The 19,512-nt window shown below is 45.7% G+C and overlaps 1 protein-coding gene across 4 annotated transcripts in view; it reads right to left on the bottom strand.

The window, feature by feature from the left end:
- Positions 1-19,512, bottom strand: part of Rapgef2 (Rap guanine nucleotide exchange factor 2) — a 241,677-nt gene that overhangs the window by 151,110 nt on the left and 71,055 nt on the right. For all 4 annotated transcript variants that reach the window (XM_045131898.1, XM_045131902.1, XM_045131901.1 and 1 more), the window contains exons 2-3: positions 12,822-12,892; positions 6,767-6,823 (exon numbers count right to left, since the gene is read on the bottom strand). In XM_045131898.1, coding sequence (XP_044987833.1) covers positions 6,767-6,823; positions 12,822-12,892 — 128 coding nt within the window. The remainder of the gene's footprint in view (positions 1-6,766; positions 6,824-12,821; positions 12,893-19,512) is intronic.

Genomic DNA, 19,512 nt, shown 5'->3' with positions numbered 1-19,512 from the left:
TTTTCCCTCGCCAGGACCCTGACACATGACTCCATAATGCCTGACTGCCTGTCACCATGTCTGAAAGTCAATGGGGTGGTGGTCTGGATTTACCCAGGTGCTGGGAAAATGAAGGCAAACTTTTAAGAACTTCCTTAGCAATAAATAAAAAGGGCCACAAGGTGGCAGTGTCTTCACATCAAACTGCTAAATCCCTTTTCTACACAGGAAGCTCAAGCAAGTCACCAACCTGAAGCAGCAAAGATTGAAAGAATAAAAAGCTACTAGTAAAACATTGAATGGTGGTGCATGCCTTTAATCCCAGCACTCGGGAGGCAGAGGTAGGAGAATCGCCAGGAGTTCAAGGCCACCCTGAGACTCTATAGTGAATTCCAGGTCAGCCTGGGCTAGAGTGAGACCCTACCTCGAAAAACCAAAAAAAAAAAAAAAGAAGAAGAAGAAGACTGATTCGCCAGGCGTGGTGGTGCATGCCTTTAATCCCAGCACTCAGGAGGCAGAGGTAGGAAGATGGCCATGAGTTTGAGGCCACCCTGAGACTACATAGTGAATTCCAGGTCAGCCTGGGCTAGAGTGAGACCATACCTCAAAAAAGAAAAAAAAGGAACATTGATTCAATGATAAAACCACCACCTTACAGGGCAAAAAAAGTGACTTGCTGAGATGGAGAGATGGCTTAGTGGTTAATGTGCTTGCCTGCAAAATCAAAGGACACAGGCTCAATGCTCCAGGACTCATGTAAGCCAGATGCACAAGGTGGTACATGTACCTGGAGTTTGTCTGCAGCAGCTAGAAGCCCTGGTGTGCCCATTCTCTCTAGCTGCCTTCCTTTCTTCCTCTCTCTCTCTCCCTCTCTCTCTCTCTCTCTCAAATAAATAAATAATAAAATGTTTAGAAAGTGCTTTTAAAAGTGGCTTGTGAAAAGGCTGCGTTATTCAGCAGTTAATGTAACATGAAGACTCGAGCAGGCCCAGCCAGGAAAGGCAAAGGGCAGAGCTACGACACCCCGGAATAGCAGGAGCAAGTCTGAGGCTGTGTAAAGGACACTGAGGCTGGCCATCCACATGCACACCTAGGCTTTGGGGCTGCAGAGGGAGACAGCAGACTCAGCAACACAAAGCCCGAAACATGCAGGACAAGATTTCAGTGCTCTTCCAAAGCGGGGCATCACGAGCAAGCGGGGCGCTGGGGCTGCAAGGGCGCCGCCCGCTTTAGCAGGGCGAGTGTGACACCACAAGAGGAGCCAGAAAGTGTCTCCGTGCGCCTGAGCGGGCATTCAAACAGACGGGCAGGACGATGGCAAGTTCACCGCCAAAGCGCCCTGGGGTTATGCCTCAACATCAGGAGGATTTTCATCTCGGGAGACAGGTCCAAGACAACCCGTCAGTGCAGGAGTCACCAAAAGCAAGCCTGTGCTGGGCTGCCCACACTGTCCCGTCACACAGCTTCAGCACCGCAGAAACCAAAATCCACAGGTTCCAACAGCCAGGTGGAGAGAACCAGCTAACCAAAGCAGAAAACAACCTGTTTCCTGGCCTGTCCACTTTCTGGGCAACATCCACTAGATGGTGAGACAAAAGGCCAGAAAGGTTCCCTGAACCTGTCTGCACTGCCTACCTCCACATGACACAGGACCCCCCCCCCTCCTACGTCCCCAAGTAGAGGATAGCTTAAGTGAAACCCTCTCTGAGGGCCAGGGTTTTGCGGCCTTCTGACCAGCTTGGACATTATACTTTGGAGTCCAGCAGATAGCCTGAATCAGAGGCTTTCCATACTGAGAAAGATCACCCACACCTGCCTCTGTGGAGCTGGACGGGACTTCGGTGAACAAAGTGTTCTGTGCCTTAAAAGAAGTTCTGACACTGGCTGCCCGCCAACATGCAGATGGTTTTCCAGACACACAGCAGTGTCCGTCCTGGTGTATAACAGGACTTCCAATGCTGGGTTATTACGAGGTTGATCCCTGCACTTCTCTTGCTGCTCTGGTGAGACTCTAAGCTATAAACGCAGAGACAAACTGTGCTCCGGTGTAAGGAAACACAGGACGCTAACTTAAAGAATGCCCTACATGCGTAACTATCCTACCTATGACAGAGGAATAAAATAAGTGTATATACCGTTTTTACTCAGGAATATAGTATTTCTCACATTGCTGCAGCAATTTTATCAAGAGCTAGAAGGATTAGGATTTATTTGCACTTTCCACCTTCAGGATAGCAGTATTTGATTATAAAATACAGTTCATGTGTAACTACACAAACATACTGACATTTATATAATGTAAATATATCTTATTAAAACAATAGGTAACACATAATTTGATCCTATTTCCTAAAAGTTCTAAATTTTTAAGAAATTCACTTTCTTTCTTTATTTGCACGTGTGTGTGTGTGTGTGTGTGTGTGTGTATGCACCAGGGCTTCTGATCACTACAAATTGCTAGGCATTTGCACCACTTTGCATATGGCTTTATGTGGGTGGCTTGGGAACTGAACCAGGTTGTAGGCTTCATAAGCAAGTGCTTGTAGCCTCTGGGCCACTCCCCAGCTACTTCACTTGGAAAGCCAATGGAAAATACTCTAGTCCCAGCCCTGGGGGAGAAGCATCACCACAGCAAGGTAAACTGAAATGAACTATCCCTCCATTAAACTGAATTTTCGGGTATTCTGCCCCAGCAACCTGCACTTGACTAATACGGAGGGGTAAAGTAATCCAAGTAACAGATGGGGCACTTGTAATTTATAAACCAGACATTAAATGTAAAATAAAAGTGTGGCCACCACCATAAGGTGGGGGGGTGGTGTTTCAATTATTGGAGAAGAGGATCGAAGGACAGATTTCTCAATGGTGGGGGGCCTTGCAGCACCCTGCTGGTCTGGGAAAGGGGTGGGGAGGAGAGGCCAGGAATGCAGACAAATGGTCATAGACACTCTGCTGGGAAAAGGACCTCTCTTCCTCCTGGGGGCAGGAAGGAGACAGGCAAGTACAGACACAGAAGACTGGGACTGTCTGAGCTAGAAAGTAATGCTTCCAACTCCGTGAGGGCGAGAGCGCCACTGCAGCGCCAACGAAAGCCTGCCGTGCCTGAAAGCACGGAGGGACAGGAGGTGAGTGACAGCGACCAGAGGACAAAGTGGTCACTAACACACTGAGCTCCCAACAATGGCTTCGCTTTATGGATGAGAAAAGTAAGGCACAGAGATCAAAAGAACAGCACACTTACAGGGCGACATGACTGAAGTCAGACTTGGAAGTCACCTGAACACAAGCTTAATAACCAAATGACTCCTTACTTCTTGCTCACAAATCCAAGGTGAAAGTCTTAACTATGCGGACTACACTGTGACCTTGGCACTAAGACCGGGGAAGGACGAAAAGTGACTTCTCCACAGGCTAGCAACAGCAGGTCCCCAAAGAGGGTACTAGTCACTTACCAGAGATGTACACAGACTGCAAATACAGCTCGTCTTTAACGCTCATGCAGCTTCGCACAATCCCACATGGACAGAAGATTCGTACCCAAGGACCACCAGGGAAAACGACTCACTGAAGGTACTCCACTATCTGAGCAGGGAACATGCATCTCGACAGTCCCTGTGAATCTTTGTTCATGTGAGACCAGGGTCTCCTGCACAACCATGGACTTTGCACTGCTTGCTAGCACCGTCACCTAACTCTAACCAGACTGATGTAAGCAACTGCCACCACCAGGCCAAATGTGTTCCATTTAAGACTGCCCAAGCGTGGTGGCATGAATGTGAAATGACCTCCCCAAAGCCCCATGTGTTTGTGATTAGCCTCATACTCCATGCCCAGCTGGTGGCGCCTTGCTGGAGGAGGTGTGCCACTGGGGTGGACCCAGACCTGGCGGTTCATCCGCTCAGCTTCACGGAGTGTTCATTGGCCAGCTACTCCTCCAGGTAACATGCCTGCCATGGTGTGCTGCCCTGAGGACACGTCCCTTGAAACTGAGCGGAGATGAACCCTCTTCTCCCGTCAGCTACCTTTGGTGGGTGTTCTGCCCCAGCAGGGAGAAGGTAAGTGCAGTAACAGGCAGGTTTGGGCCTCACCAGGAGATTTGGCCAGTGCTGGCCAACGGCACGAAGGTCACAGGAACCCACCTTGAGCAAGCAGTTGAAAATGACGCTGGTGCCAGGTCGATGGGTTTGGTCATTACCATCGCCCCTTGGGCAGGTTAAAACTAAAAAGCCAACATACACACACACACAAACTGTATTTGAGGTGTCATGGCGTGAGAAGGGCTGGAGGATGCTGGCTGGAGACTGGGAGCAGAGCTGAAGTGGCAGACTCACAGCATCTGGGCTCCAGGCAGCCACCGGGCCAATCCCAGTCTTCTCAAAGCCTCAGGTTCTCAGGTTCTGAGATGATGGGAACAGCTGCTGGGGGACATCTGCAACGAGCAAGCTACTGCACATGCAGTGCTTTCCAAAACACCCAGGGCAGGGCAGGGCTCGGAGGTGCCTGGTAAGCGCTTGCCACCAGCTCCCTGTCCTCTACACTGCCAAACCACGTGTCGGGAGGACAAGGTGACAGAAAGCTCGTGTGCTGCCTGCCACCGCACTGCCTGACTCACTGTCACTAGTGGTTGTCACCATCACGAGAGGCTCCCACCTGACACTGACACCCACACCCCCACCCGCTGATGGCTCTGACGAGAAATAAGCATTCACAGGCTCGCCTTCGTTTCTTCAAGTTAGGGCACTTTGCCTCTGTGGTCAGTTTTCTCACGATCAACTGTGTCATAGTTCTTTACTACTCAGATTTGGTGTTTTGCTCTTTGAAGCTTGCAATGGTCCTTGCAAGTTTCCTCCCAACTACTGGTTCCCCAAGCTACAGCCCGAGAAGCAGCCCAGGGGTGCCTTCTGAAACCACGCCTGCCTCCCCACCCCTCACTGTGACTCAGCTGAAGCTCAACCCTGCACCAGACTACCACAGCTGCCTCCTGACTGACTCCCCACCTTCTACTTGCCCTGATGCACCCTTCCTGTTCCCAGGGGGCCACAGCCCTGGTCACAGCCTGTGAGGGCACCAGCAAGGCTGGCAGGCATTTGGTCACAGCACTTTTAATGCTGGAAACCCAGCCACTAAGCTACATATTAAGAGATCTAACAAAGATGTCAATGATCACAATGGATGGAACTTATTTATCATATCTTAATTCAAATAAGTAAAAATGAAGCAAAGTTTTGAAACAAATTTGATATGATATTCGTGGCATTAAAATGTTACTTTTGAGGCAATCTTTCTCAGATGCATTAACACCAAGGGTATGTTTCACACTCTTCCTGTGTGCCTCTTTCCTTTTCTTAACCTTCAAGCTTACAATGTATACTTAAAATGTCTTTTTTTCTTCTTAAGAATAAAAAAGTACTTTTTGAAGGTTAGATATAAGTAATGCAGTTACAGCATTTATATCTTTACCATTTTATTTATTTGGGTATTTTGAGGGGCAAGGTCCAATGTAGCCCAAGTTGGTCTCAAAATCACAATTCTCGGGCTGGAGAGATGGGGACACATGCATCTGGAGTTCATTTGCAGTTACTGGAGGCCCTGGTGTGCCCATTCTCTATCTGCCTCTTTCTCTCACTGTCGCTCTCAAATAAATAAAAGTAATCAAAAAATTTGTTTTGAAAAATGTACAATCCTCCTGCTCAGCAGCCCCAGTATCAGGATGACAGCTCTGTGCCACTGCTATGTCTGCGATTTGTTTCCAAATCATACAGGGACAAGGCAAAGATGAAACGGTATTGAGAACCCAAGGGCCAACTGTCTCTAATGCTATAAACCTTTATGATATTCCACAATAAAATGTTACTTAGGGGCTGGAGAGATGGCTTAGCGGTTAAGGCATTTGTCTGGGAAGCCAAAGGACCCAGATTCAATTCCCCATGTACCACATAAGCCAGATGCATAAGGGCACAGGTATCTGGAGTTCATTTGCAGTAGATAGAGGCCCTGGTGTGCCCATTCTCTCTCTGTCTGTATCTGTATCTCTTCTCTGCTCTTTCTTTCTCTCCCCCCTCCACTTTCAAATAAATTAAAGGGGGGAGGGGAGGGGAGGAGAAGGGAGGCCCTGCAAATGAAATCCAGAAGCATGCACCACTTTGCATATCTGGCTTTACATGGGTACTGGGGAACAGATCTTGGGCTGTTAGGTTTTGAAGGCAAGTGCCTTAACCACTGGGCCCTCTCTCCAGGCCACTACACAATTTTTAAAAGAAACTTTAAGCCAAGTGTGGTGGTGTACTCAGTAATCAGGGGAGGAGGACTGTTTTGAGTTCAAGGTCAGCCTGGGACTACATAGTGTGTTCCAAATCAGCCTTGGCTAAAGTGAGACCCTACCTCAAAAAAAAGGAGGGGGGGACTTTAGTTGAGAGATATGAGCAGCTCGTTTTCCTGTTCAAAACCCAAATATGATACCTGGACTGTCTTTATGTCTAACCTAGTGCTTATGGGCGTATGTTAGTTTCCTTGGAAAGACTGCATGGCTTCCTATCTCATAATGACAAGAATGTCACAATACTCCATCACGTGAAAAGCTATCTCCATGCCACCTGTGAGGAGAAAGCTACTACTGTGAGCCTATCGGGAAAGGACGGGAAATTTCCACGTTACGTCATTCCCTGCTACTCTGGTCCCATTTCTAAGCCATGGAAAACAACTCCCTGGGCCAACTGTTCACACTCACGTCCCACTAAGACAAGCTGGGCACTGCATGATGCACGAGCAAACAGAAAGCAATACTTACTAGTATAAGACTTCGTTCGCTTCATGTCTTTCATATCTCACGGTTTCACACATTAACCTGCAAAAGAGATAAAGTCATGAGCTCAACATCTGTCATTAGAACACACAGGAATAGTTTTAAACCCGAACGAGCCAGGGAGCCTGCATAGGCAGATGACTTCACATGGCACGGACCATCCTGAGATGACCTCCGGCACCACAGATAACAAAGTGAAGCAGAACAAGATGTGGTGACGTCGGGCTAGACAGCAAGCTTCAAACAGCCGGCGCACGTACACCATGTTTTCTTTAGAGGACACTCCATCCTGTGAAATGCCACGTAGACAGATCATGTCCCCTCGGGTAAATAACTAGAGAATGAGGAGGAACCCAAAGTGGGAAGGGAAAGCTAGTAGTTTACAAACTGATAACGTCATTCACTGCTCAACAGTCACATCACTTAATGGTATGGAGTTGCAGGCAAAAGTAGGCTTCTATTAACTCGGTATTTTGAGAATAAATGACTCAGTGGAGGCTTCAGGACTTTGAGAGTTTGTTATTTCAGCTGATTTGCCCCTAAGGAAAAAATTATGAAGTTATGAAAACATGAATGATGTTTACATTTTCACAATTACGGCAAGAAAAGCATCGCCAAGCAGCATCTTATATCAATCCCAATTAGCTTTTCTAAAACACACAGAAATGCACTCAGAGAACAACTTCTTAGGAAAACACAGAGGAAAGGCTGGCTCTGGGTTCATCGTCAACAGCACCTCTACCTTTCAAACAACAGGGTAACAACTTCCCGACCAGTGTGGCACTGCGACCAAGCCACTCATGTCTTTCCTGTCTGCTGGACTCAATCAGCAGCTCTCTCCAAGGCCTTGCTTGCTGCTCCCCGCACTTGTTACCTGCAGAGACGGCAGCACCTGATCCAGCCCTCCACCCCCTTGCTCTGCTCTGTGTCCAGCACAGCGTCTCAGCACACTATGACTACACAAAACCACTGGGTACGATGCGAAGAGTCCGACCCAGACTCTGCTGCCGCCTGCTGTCAGCAATGTTTCTAATTTCCTTGTGATGAGCTGAAGACAAATCCGACGCAGCTAGAATAAGCCAGCTACTTGTGATCTAACTCACTATCCGCTAGCCTTGCTGTGGCTGGGACTGCAGTTGTCAGTCAACTCCAGCGCAGTGAACCCGGGAACTGGTGGCCTCTCCGCAGCTGGGAGCTGGTCAGCACACCCCACGACCACTGACCTCCGGGAAGGAGGATCAAACTTCCCTCTACTCATCATTAACTACGTATGTTTCTTTAATAGGTTGAAGAAGTGTGATTCTTTTTTCATCTCTTCTCTGTATATTTAACTTTTTAAACATTTACACTTACAAAGGTTGGTTCATTTCACAAGGAACCATCACAAGTTTCCTTTAAGCAACAGTCTTTTCACTATGCTCACAGTATCAGTAGATCCTTCCCACAAAGTACAAAAGTCAATGTACATAACATTTCAACAATTTCAACACGAGAAGGATGTGATTTTACCAAACCTCATACACCAACTCTGTACTTTCTACGAACTGCAAATAGACAAGATGAAAAACACAACTCAGTAGTCCTCATGGCAGACTCCTTTGGTTTACAGAGGAGAAAATGGAGGCTACAGAGACACAATTACGCCTTCACGGTACAGCCAGTTGGTACATGCATGCTAACAGTTTGTCTTCTGGTCCCCAGCCCAGGTTTCTTTAAGCTTTATTGTCTCACTGTTTGTAAATAAGAAGCAAATACATCAATAAATACTAAGCAAAATATTCTTATTTTGAAGTTTTATTTATATGAGAGAGAGACAAACAGACAGAGAATGGGCACACCAGAGCCTCCAGCCAGTACAAATGAACTCCAGACGCATGTATTACCTTGTGCATCTGGCTTACATGGGTACAGGAAAATCAAACCTGGTTCCTTAGGCTTCACAGGCAAGTGCCTTAGGCACACTAAGCCATCTCTCCAGACTGTTCCTTTATTTTATTAAAGGTCTTTTAGTCAAATTGCAATTCTTTATGATAATGGGTGCTAGTCACAAGCAACATATCTAAAGTAACAAGCTCTTCCTTACTTCCTGTCTTATCCTAGCCCCTTCACTTTCACCCCAGACCCCATTCCTTCTCAGCATTAAGACCTTGTGTTCCTGTAAGCCTACCTCCATCTCCTTTTACACAGCATCCACCTCCCCACTTCTGAATCACTTCCACAAACACATCTTCCCCAGCCTGTTGCTGTTTCCCCCCAAGCGCTCTGGCTACATATCCTGCCTTCCCTGTTTCAGGAGCGCTTCCTCACCTGTCCATGCATTCCCATGGCCATTTTCTGACCTCCCTCTATTCTATCGCTGGCCACCTGAAACTCCAAGAAAAGGCTGTAAAAGTAATCTCCGCCTCCATTCTTAGAAGTCTTGCCTGTCCCTTCCTTCTCAGGAGCATGGGGTGCCCATATGCCTCACAGGACCGTCTTCAGACCTGGGCCTCGTGCTTTCTCACTAACTCACTGGTCACAGGCTTTTCCTCTGTGGCGCCCTCCTGGCAGGAGAAGACAGTCGAAAGAGACATTCAGTGCCTCTCTCTTGGGCTAGCAGACTATTCAAACAACGGTCCCCAGGACTCCTCCTCCCAATGTGGAAGAGTGTACTTTCTCTGCTACTCACTAGTATTTGTCTGTTACTCTGGCCTGTGGAGAACAGGTGGCCCAGCCCAGCTTGTTAGGGGCCAAGGCCCAGGCTCTGGCCCGACCCTCTAGGAACATTCTGGACTCTCGCTACCCATCCCATGCCTTACTAACTGCTGAACACCATCAGCCTCAGTGGCCTGTCCTTTGTCCTATTCCACACAACCAGGTTATGATCTCAGATTTAATCTATTGATGATGGCCCCCAAAACCATACCCCAGACCTCAATTCCCATCAAGTCACCCACACATCGAAAAGCCTCCCTGATATGGCTCCTTGAATGTGGCATATGACAGCCACTCCATGTTTCAACTGTTCAAAGCTGAGCCTGAACTTCTTCCCCACATCTACTTGGCCAAAAAGAGCACCTGAGTGTTTGGGCCAGTATCATGGAAGCCATCATCCTCCTCACCTGCTGTTTCTTCTTCACACCCGTCTCTGCCACCCATCCTACAGAAGTGACTAAATTCACCATCACCTCTGCTGGAACCTAGGATGAGTGCTCATTAGCCCAGAGCATCTTCTAGCAGAACCACAAGTATCAGCCAATGCTTCTGCTCTGAATCTCCCCGACCCTTAGGAGAAAATCAAACCTCCTGTCACTCGGCACAGGTTCTGCTGTAGATGCTCGCTCACTCCTCACTGTTCCCACTGTACCATGGCTCCGCCTGCTGCTCTAAGCCCGTTCTCATGACGGAGACGATGGTTAGTCTGTGCATAGCTGATCCCACTCAAATGCCACAAACTTTGGAGTCTAAATTCAGAGCAGCCAGGTATCCATCTTTAAGAAACCAAATGAGCCAGGCATGGTGGTGCACACCTTTAATCTCAGCACTTCTGAGGCAGAGGTAGGAAGGTCACTGAGTTCGAGGCCAGCCTAGGACTACAGAGTGAGTGCTGGGTCAGCCTGGGCTAGAATGATATCCTACCTTAAGAAAAAAAAAAGCCAAACAAACTAATATCCCATTGTTATCCAACGTGTTAGTATCAAATCAACGTGTGACAATGTTGGCCTGGACAGCAGCGGTCCACCGACAACCATTCTGAGGGCCCCAGCGGCAGCAGCGAGTCGACGACGGCAGGAGGCACGTCCATGCCTGCACAGCCTACACCAACAGCCAGCCCAGAGCAGGCACGCCACCCATAACTGCAGAGTCAAGTTAGCCAGCAGTACCCTAAGATCCTAATAAAATGTATTAGCTAATTACTATAGTCACCCATAATGCTACTAAAAAATAATATATCTCAGTAAGACTTTTTTGTTTTCAAACTAAACAGGGTGGAGGACATAAATTCAGGGGCATAGTTTTGCCTAGTAATGGGGTTTTCATTACTACTAAAAAAGAGGGGGAATCTCTTTTTTTCCCAGAGAGGGTCACACTCTAGCCCAGGCTGACCTGATTCACTCTGTATTCTCAGGGTGGCCTCAAACTCACGTCGATCCTCCTACCTCTGCCTCCCAAGTGCTGGAACTAAAGGCGTGTGCCGCCACGCCCAGCTACACTACATGTCTTCATGCAACTGCTCAGTTTCATGTGTGTTAAGCTCTGCTGCTAAGTAGTTTTCGTTTTGTCAAATACGCTCCTCCTAGTTTACATGGATTAAAGAGACAAAGCATTAGGAAATGCTGCAGTTGTGCTGGAAAAGCTTACAGTCCCTGAGATGCAAAGAATTAAGGTGGCTCTTCTCTATTCTCTCAGGTAAAATACACTTGTTTATCTAAAGGAAGTGCATGTATTTTCCCACAAATGGAAGCATTTTGATGCCCAAGCCATTGGTTTCACGCACCTTGCTTGTGCTGTCATTCGATCACTACTGACATCATGTTCTAAGTCTTGCCTGAAGCTCCTTTACATAGATGCGACTTTCCCACAGGTGCAGACAGCACCCCTGAGAGGCCCACCCTCACAAGCGCAGGCCAATCGGCACACCTGCACAGGCTGTAATGTGGGCTCTGGGGCCTACGTCAGCTAAAGCTGTCACTTCGAGTTGATCACTCACCTCTGACTTGTCAGAGAGTCTACAGCTGGGGGATGCGTGGGCAGAACTAGTTGAAATTTTCTCTACTAACAGTTATTTATTGCACAGAATTCTCTCATGTAAGTAATCATATAACCAGATATACTAAAAACAGTACAGAAGACCTATCTTTGGAAATATCAGGCATATAGACAGCTATCAGCCCAATGGGGACTTGCCATTTGGATCTGCATATTAATTAAATGCACTTGTATTTGAAGAATGTGTGCATTCAATTAAGCGATTATACTATCTTTTTTTTTCCTTAGGAAAAATTGTTATCACAAAACATCAAATAGAAATTACACACTTTAAAAATTACTCTTGCTTTAATTTGAGCTATCTTCTCAACCCCCAGTGGTTTTGCCCTTTCTCATAAAACCTGGCTGAATTTTTAAGCACTTAATCTACAGATTGACTTTAATTTAAATGACTTTCATTAAATATTTAATTTTAGAAGCACTCAATCCTCCTGATACTTTTTCAATTAACAACCAAATATGAAATAGACACACTCCCCAGCTAGTTAGTGTGTAAAGAGGAGGGGACGATCTAGGAGAAGCATCGAGTGTATAATTAGAAACTGCTGGCGCCACAACCAGCCAGAAGCGCGGAGACGAGTCTCTCCTATTCCGCCCTACTTGGCACTCGTACGCACTCAGCTTCCCATAGTCCTTTACTTCCAGTTACAGTTAACGCCAGATCAGCTCCATTCTTTATTATTTAACTCAGGTGACCATAGAGGAAGCTGCTGAATCCCAGCACACAGAAATGATATTGATCTGAGGAGAAGGTATTCTAGGAACAGGTGTCTATCCAGAAAGAAATTAACTACTTAACAAAGCAAGTATATTCACAGAGACCTGATCATGGAGAAACACTGACCTAGCATCTGAAGAGTAAAATCCTTCTAGTTTCCAATGTATCTGAGCACATACAAGCATGCACACATGTGTCTTTTATGTACATATCATGTATATGTATGCATGCCTGTGTTCCTTTACTCTTACATTTTTAAGACCAGGAATAGCAAATAATGTCCCTTTTGGTTTATTAAACCCAAATGTGGTTTACTACTTTCAGGAAGGGGAGACAGGCACTGGACTAAGAGTAGAAGAATATTAATTACTAGCACAAAATTGTCTAAAAGTGTACTGTGAATACAACTGAATTCAATCAACCCTGCAGAACTTTATCAAGCCAAGTCTAGGGCTCGAGGAAGCATAGTATGCATGGATTTTCTTTAAGTCTACTTCTTCATGATAATAAATGGGCATATAAAATTGCATCATTCCATCATTATTACATGATTAAAATAATATACATACACACCTAAGCTGATGCTCCCGCAGATTTGATAATGCTTCCATGCCATGAAGATAGGAATAGACTATTTCCAGGTCCTGTTAAAAGAAAAGGAGAGTAATTATTAGACTTGCCTAAAAGGAAAACCTCTCTACAGGAAAACAGCTTACAAATGAAACTATGGGTGGATTTTTAAAATTCACATTCTTTAAGACATTAAAAATAAACATTTTAGAGCTGCAGAGATGGCTTAGCAGTTAAGGTGCCTGCCTGCAAAGCCAGAGGACCCAAGTTCAATTCCCTCATCCCCATGTAAAGCCAGATGCACAAGGTGGAGCATGCGTAAGTTCATTTGCAGAGGCCTTGCCGCACCCAATCTCTCTATCTGCTTCCCTCCCCGCCCCGCCCGCTTTCAAATAAATAACAAAATATATTTTAAAATAAAACATTTTAAAAGAAAAACTGATGTGAAAATTCTGTCCATTAGCCTTTAGATTATGAACATAAGACAGAAAATAGGCTTACTTCAACTTTATCAAAATAAACTTTTCACATTATTTGCCACACTTTCACATTCTACCACTTTACATCAAAATAATACAGTTTTCATTTCAAAGCATTGACATGTGCCAACATGATGGTGATTAAGTTATTTTTAAAATAGTATTATTTCATAATCAACCTTAAAAATTGAGCATAGGGCTAGAGAGACGTCTTAGCAGTTAAGGCGCTTGTGTACACAGTCAAAGGGCCCAGGTTTGATTCCCCAGGACCTATGAAAGCCAGATACACAATGGGGCACATGCATCTTGAGTTCATTTGCAGTGGCTGGAGGCCCTGGTGTGCCCATTCTCTCTCTTTCCCCCTCCTCAGTAAATATTTTTTAATTGAGCATAAATTTAACAATTCTCAATTCTTACCAAAATAAAATGTCTTCTATTTACAAACTTATGCTTTTAAAAAAGGAAGAAAGGGGCTGGAGAGATGGCTTAGCGGTTTAGGTATTCACCTGCAAAGCTAAAGGATCCCAGTTTGATTCTCCAGGACCCACACAAGCCAGATGCACAAGAGGACACATGCGTCTGGAGTTCGTTTGCAGTGGCATGCAATTCTTTCTCCCAAATAAACAAATAATTAAAATATTTTTGTAAAAATGGTAGAAAGCCTCAGTTTTCTAGATCACACTGTAGTGAATACAAAAGAATGGTTCCAAGTCTTTCACAAAAGGTCAGAATAGGTTTTAAAAATGGAAAATCCTGCAGGGCGTGGTGGCACACGCCTTTAACCCCAGCACTCCAGGAGGATCACCATGAGTTCAAGGCCACCCTGAGATGACAGTGAATTTCAGGTCAGCCTGGGCTACAGTGAGACCTTACTTCAAAAAAAAAAAAGGAAAATCCTGTTGGCATTCATATATGTTAAGGCAGCAAAGAATTAGTAGGAGTCTAATCAATAACTAGGATTACACATAGTTAAGAACATAAGATGGTATTTTCTCCTCTACCTCTTGGTCAGAATCAAAGACAAAGATATTTTCAGACCTTTGTAAATTAAGCCTCTCCGTTTTGAGTACCAGCTTTACGGGGTGATAATGCACAGGCATACTTCTCATGGGAACACTGCTTTGTGTGGTACAAGTGCTGCGTGGTGGTTTCAATGTGAAAACCCCCACAGCCCCTGGGAGCCTGCTTCTCTCTGCCTCCCAGCTAGTGACCCTGCAGATGTGCACCACACGCCCAGCATGGGCCTGGGATGGGGCCGGCGTCTGAGCTCATGAACGTGGCAAGTGCTGTGCCGACCGAGCCATCCCCCAACCTCTTACATGTGTGTCCAGGACCCGCTCTGAAGAACCTTTTGTACTCAGTGTGGAGGGGTCCACTCGTGCTCTTCTATGCACATTTCCAATCCTAGCGCCACTTGCTGAAAAGACCATTCTTTCTCCATTAATATACTTCATTTTAAAAACCCTCAACTGACAAGCAGTATAGGAGTTTCACTGTGGACTCTCAATTTTATTCCACCTACACATGACCAGTTCCACAGAGCCTTGACCACTCAGCTCTAAATTGGGATGCAGGGGTGTTCCAACCTTATTCTATTTTTCAAGACTCTTGGATCTTCTGGGCCCCTCACATTTCCAAGCTGGTTTCTGTTTTGTTTTGAGGCAGGGTCCCACTCGGGCCAGGCTGACCTGAAACGTACTCTCTCTAGTCCAGGCTGGCCTCAAGCTCATGGATCCTCCTACCACAGCCTCCCACCTAGCTTCCGTCTAGTTTTGGACAGCAGGGTTTTGTTTTTTTGTTGTTTGGGTTTTTTTTTTTTTTTTTTGGCTTTTTTTGGTCAATTCCTACAAGACAGTGAGCTAGAATGTCTTCATATACATGTAGGGTGGAGGGGTGATGGCCAGAGGCTAGGCATCAGATGTCTTCCTCAGCTCGTCTCCATCTTATACACTGAAACACAGTCTGGCACTCGAACCTACAGCTCACCAACTTAGCTAGTCTAGCTCGCCACCTTGCTCTGGGGATCCCGTCTCAGCCTGCAACTACAGGGATATCCAAACTTAGGGGAGCCATCTCCCCAACCCTGAGAACTGGAATTTTAATGAAGACTGCTGTGGCCATCCTAATGTCATTAAGTCTCCTGGATGGTCTTTCCATTGACTTTGGTCGTCAATTTATTGACTTTTTTCGTACCTTTCAGTGTGCAACTTATAATTCTTTGGCTAAAGTCAGTCCTACTTAGTAAAAACTTTTGTACCCTTAGGAAAGCATTGAACAACAATCACAAATCCACATGCAAATGAATTTTACATATTAAGGACACAAATGAGAGTAATTCAGAGAATGATTAGATAAGGAATTAAAATCTTTTTAGGGAAACTAGGAATTGCACCCAAAGCATATTCTAGAACTTAAGGCAAGAGTATGCCTTGTTAAGAAAAGCCCTAGCTTATAATTTTAAATCATTCCAACTTGAAATCTGTCAGTATTGGAAATTTAAATTGTCACCTCTAGTTATCGTTCAGATACATGATGGCCTTTCATTTTATTCATCTAGTCTTTGATATTTTCAGAAGACTCTCAATGTCTTGTTCAAGACTGAAACATAATAGACTAGACATTCTAGGCAAAGAAGGAAACAGAAATGAATCCCTTTCCACTATCCACTTAAGTGAACAACAGAATGTATGGCCTGATGGAACGTTCAGACTACAATTTTAACCTTTCTTTTCTTTACAGGGATTCTTCAACTGAACTTGTGTCAACAAACTTTTACCTTGGAAGACAAAACCTAAAGGAGGTCATTGCCTGAGGCATTTCAGTTTCCATCTTCCGCCACTACTCTGTGTGGTGCAAGCTTCCCAAGTGAGCTTCCCAGGACGCAGAAGACCCCGTGACAGTACTATCTTAAAGCCCTCGAAGAATGTGAGCTATCTCCCCACACTCGACCACAAAATTCTCTGGGCTGGGCATCAACAGGAACGTGGTGCTGGAACCAGGAAGCAGAATCTTAGAACAATAAGTCTTTCCTTCTACCCTAGGAAGGACATCCTTTTCACAAAAATAGATGCCATTTCAAAGCAGATTAAATAAGACCACTGTAGCCCAGCAGACAAAGAGATTGGCAGGCCAATTAAACGAAATTTTCCCATGGAAAATAGGTTCTCTTTTTCAACCAGAGGCAGTCTTGGGACCAGGGGCTAGTAATCTGGGTGTGTGCACGCACACTGCCTATCCAGCTCCTCCCAAGCCCCCAGGGACTCACTCTACACCCATGCCGCCTCCACTGCCTACAGCTAGCTTCGCATTTCTTCTGTCTGCCAGCATCCGGGGACCACTAACGACACACGGCACGTCTGAATACGATCTTTGGGGTACTAAGGAAAGAGAATATCTTCCCACCTCCTCCTTCTAGTCTTCAGGAACCATGTTTCAAATAGGGAGTAAAAAAAAAATGGACCAGGGACTCATTTTACTTACATCTCGAAAAATGTGATGTTTTTCCCTTAAACAGGTTTTAGTTACATAACTGCATATAAACGGATTTGGAGGTAAGTTGGCTTAAGGACTCAATCACCCAGGAAACTGAGGCAGAAGCGTGACAGTGAGCGCACGTGTGGGGGTGAGGAAGGTGTGTGGACCAGCCCACACAGACAGCGGCCACAAGCCAGGAGCTGAGCTAGTGGCCACATCGTCCCCCGCAGGAGAGAAAAGACAAAAGGCAGTTTATCCTTATGAGTGAAAGCTCACAAGTGACAAATTAGGGAGCTGGGCCACCTGCAATGTTCCTAAAGAAGGTACGAGCAGCATTTCCAGAGCTCCCAATCCCGTCTGCAGCCAGGCGCGGGGAGGGGGATGGACGCCAGCAGGACCTCTGTGTCTGCTAAGGGCGGTAAGTTTCCAAGTTTCGTGTACAAGACCTAAATATTCTCATCATGAAACACACACAAGAGCTATCCCCACAAGCAGAGTTCAAATCCTACTCCCCATCACTCGTCAGCTAAGTGTGTGGCCCTGGAAATATGACTGACACTTTACTTGCAAAGTAAGGTAAGAAATATGAAGGGCTAGACTCTGTAGGTAAAATTATAGTAACTTAACAATGCATGGCTCATATAGAGCCTCAGAAACTAGTGAGTTTGTTACCTATGAGGTCTGAATGCAAGTACAATCCTAATCCAACATTTAAAGTAGTTCTTAAATATTTATATATATCTGCATGTTGACAACACATTCTTTCAGTCTGTGGGTTTTTTATCCCCTCAAAAGTCAAATGAAGCCAGAAATGGTGGTGCACGCCTTTAATCCCAGCACTTGGGAGGCAGAGGTAGGAATATCGCTGTGAGTTCAAGGCCACCCTGATACTGCAGAGTGAATTCCAGGTCAGCCTGAGCTAGAGACAGACCCTACCTTGAAAAAAAAACAAAAAATTTAAAAAAAAAGTCAAATGAGTTCTTCACAAAACTTACAAAGGAACTCTAAGCTATCTGTTTAATAAATACATATTTTGTTATAACTAAATATCATTTTGGTGCTGGACACTGAACTCAAAGCCTTTTACCTGCTAAGCACTCACACTGCCAACCCTACACCCTGGTCTTTATATCAGCCTTAAAGAGAAATATAACCGATATCAAACTTACCACATGTTAATATACTTTCCAAATGACACTAATTTGAAATCTCATATATTTAAGAATGAGGAAGAGAGAAAGAGAGAAATTTTCGAACAGTCAATTTCCCTCTAGAAAAGATCAGCGGAGCCTAGGTAAGGCTGGCTCAAGTGCAGGACAGATACTTCCTTTCTGACCTCAGCTGACCTTCCACAGCTTGAGAGGAATTAGCGAAGTGAAATGTGGGAGGCCATGAGTTCCATCCCTAGCACCAAAAAAACGTCTTTTCAATAAGCATCTCTGTGTGGAAGTGGGACTAATTAGGAAGCAATGGTTCAATAGGAGAGGAAAGGGGACAAAAGAGGGTAATGGGGGAATGAACACAGCCAAAATACATCATGTACACGTATAAACATTGTCAACATTGTCAAAAAATCTTCTATACGCATTCCATTCGCTTCCATATAAACCCACAGTCCTCTTATGTCTAAAAAAAAATCCTTATTTATACTCTAATCTTCTCAATGCTTAAAATTAAAAGTTGCAGCTATTGGAAGTGTCTTTGAAGGCCTATTAGCACTCTTGAACATTTAGCCTGTAGAGGATATTAGAACATAAGCTCACGGGTGGAACATGGTTTCTTCTACAACATTCCCACTGCACAAACAGCAGTTGTAAAATGCGTTGGGTTGAAGTAAGTGTGTCCACTGACAGATGGACACAGGTCTTGTTTTGGTGTCTCCCACATGGTGCCTACAGCAATTTGCACAGCACTGCGGCCCCGAGGTCAAACGGGTCCACACGACTGCAGTGAGGGCGGTCTGCTGGCTCTACCCAAAGGACATCACAGCTGAACCACCTGCTTGCAAGCTTCCCACACCACCGCCCAGCACAGCTCAAACAGCTGAGGGTGCTTCGCCCTCTCCACACACTGGCCAGTAATCTTTTCGCCCAGCTAAACAAAGTCCCTAAAACACACTACTTTCTCCCTGGTGAAAAATGCTTCTCCACACCCCCACTTACCATTGGCAGTAACAGCTCACGCCTTGCCTACCCCACGTTTCCCTTGCTTGAGGGCTGTACTCATCTCCTCCATGGGAGAGTAAGCACCTGAAACAGTGTCTCCACTCCACCCCTTTCTACCACAGACAGGTGGCATTTCTGCAGAAGTGCCCTAGGCTCCAGTACGCACTCCAGAGAAGAACAGAGGGGAGTGGGGAGACCAACCCTCTGGAAGCAGTGCAGCAGCTCTGTGGATGACCACAGGGTGGCAGAATGTACCAACAGCCCTTTCCCGGAACTCAAGGGAGCAGGGTCTCAAAAAGCATGCTCATGTAAAGGGTATTCTCGGAGTCTGAGCCCCTTCTCCTGTCAGGACCAGTTTCCCGAGCAAGTGCACCAGCCTGACACCAAGAACAGTATGTTTATTTTGAGCAGCCTCTCCACCCACAGGTCCTAATGAAGCCCCAGAACTTCACTGAGAGGTTTCCTGCCATCCAGGCACTCACGGCCCAGAGACATGACCACACACTTCTGAAAGTGTAAGAAAGATATCCACAGCACACAATAAGATTGCCAATAAAATTCCTACATGTGTATTTT

This window comes from Jaculus jaculus, chromosome 12, assembly GCF_020740685.1.
Source record: "Jaculus jaculus isolate mJacJac1 chromosome 12, mJacJac1.mat.Y.cur, whole genome shotgun sequence".
NCBI lineage: Eukaryota > Metazoa > Chordata > Mammalia > Rodentia > Dipodidae > Jaculus > Jaculus jaculus.
This window is presented reverse-complemented; position numbering and strand designations above follow the sequence as displayed.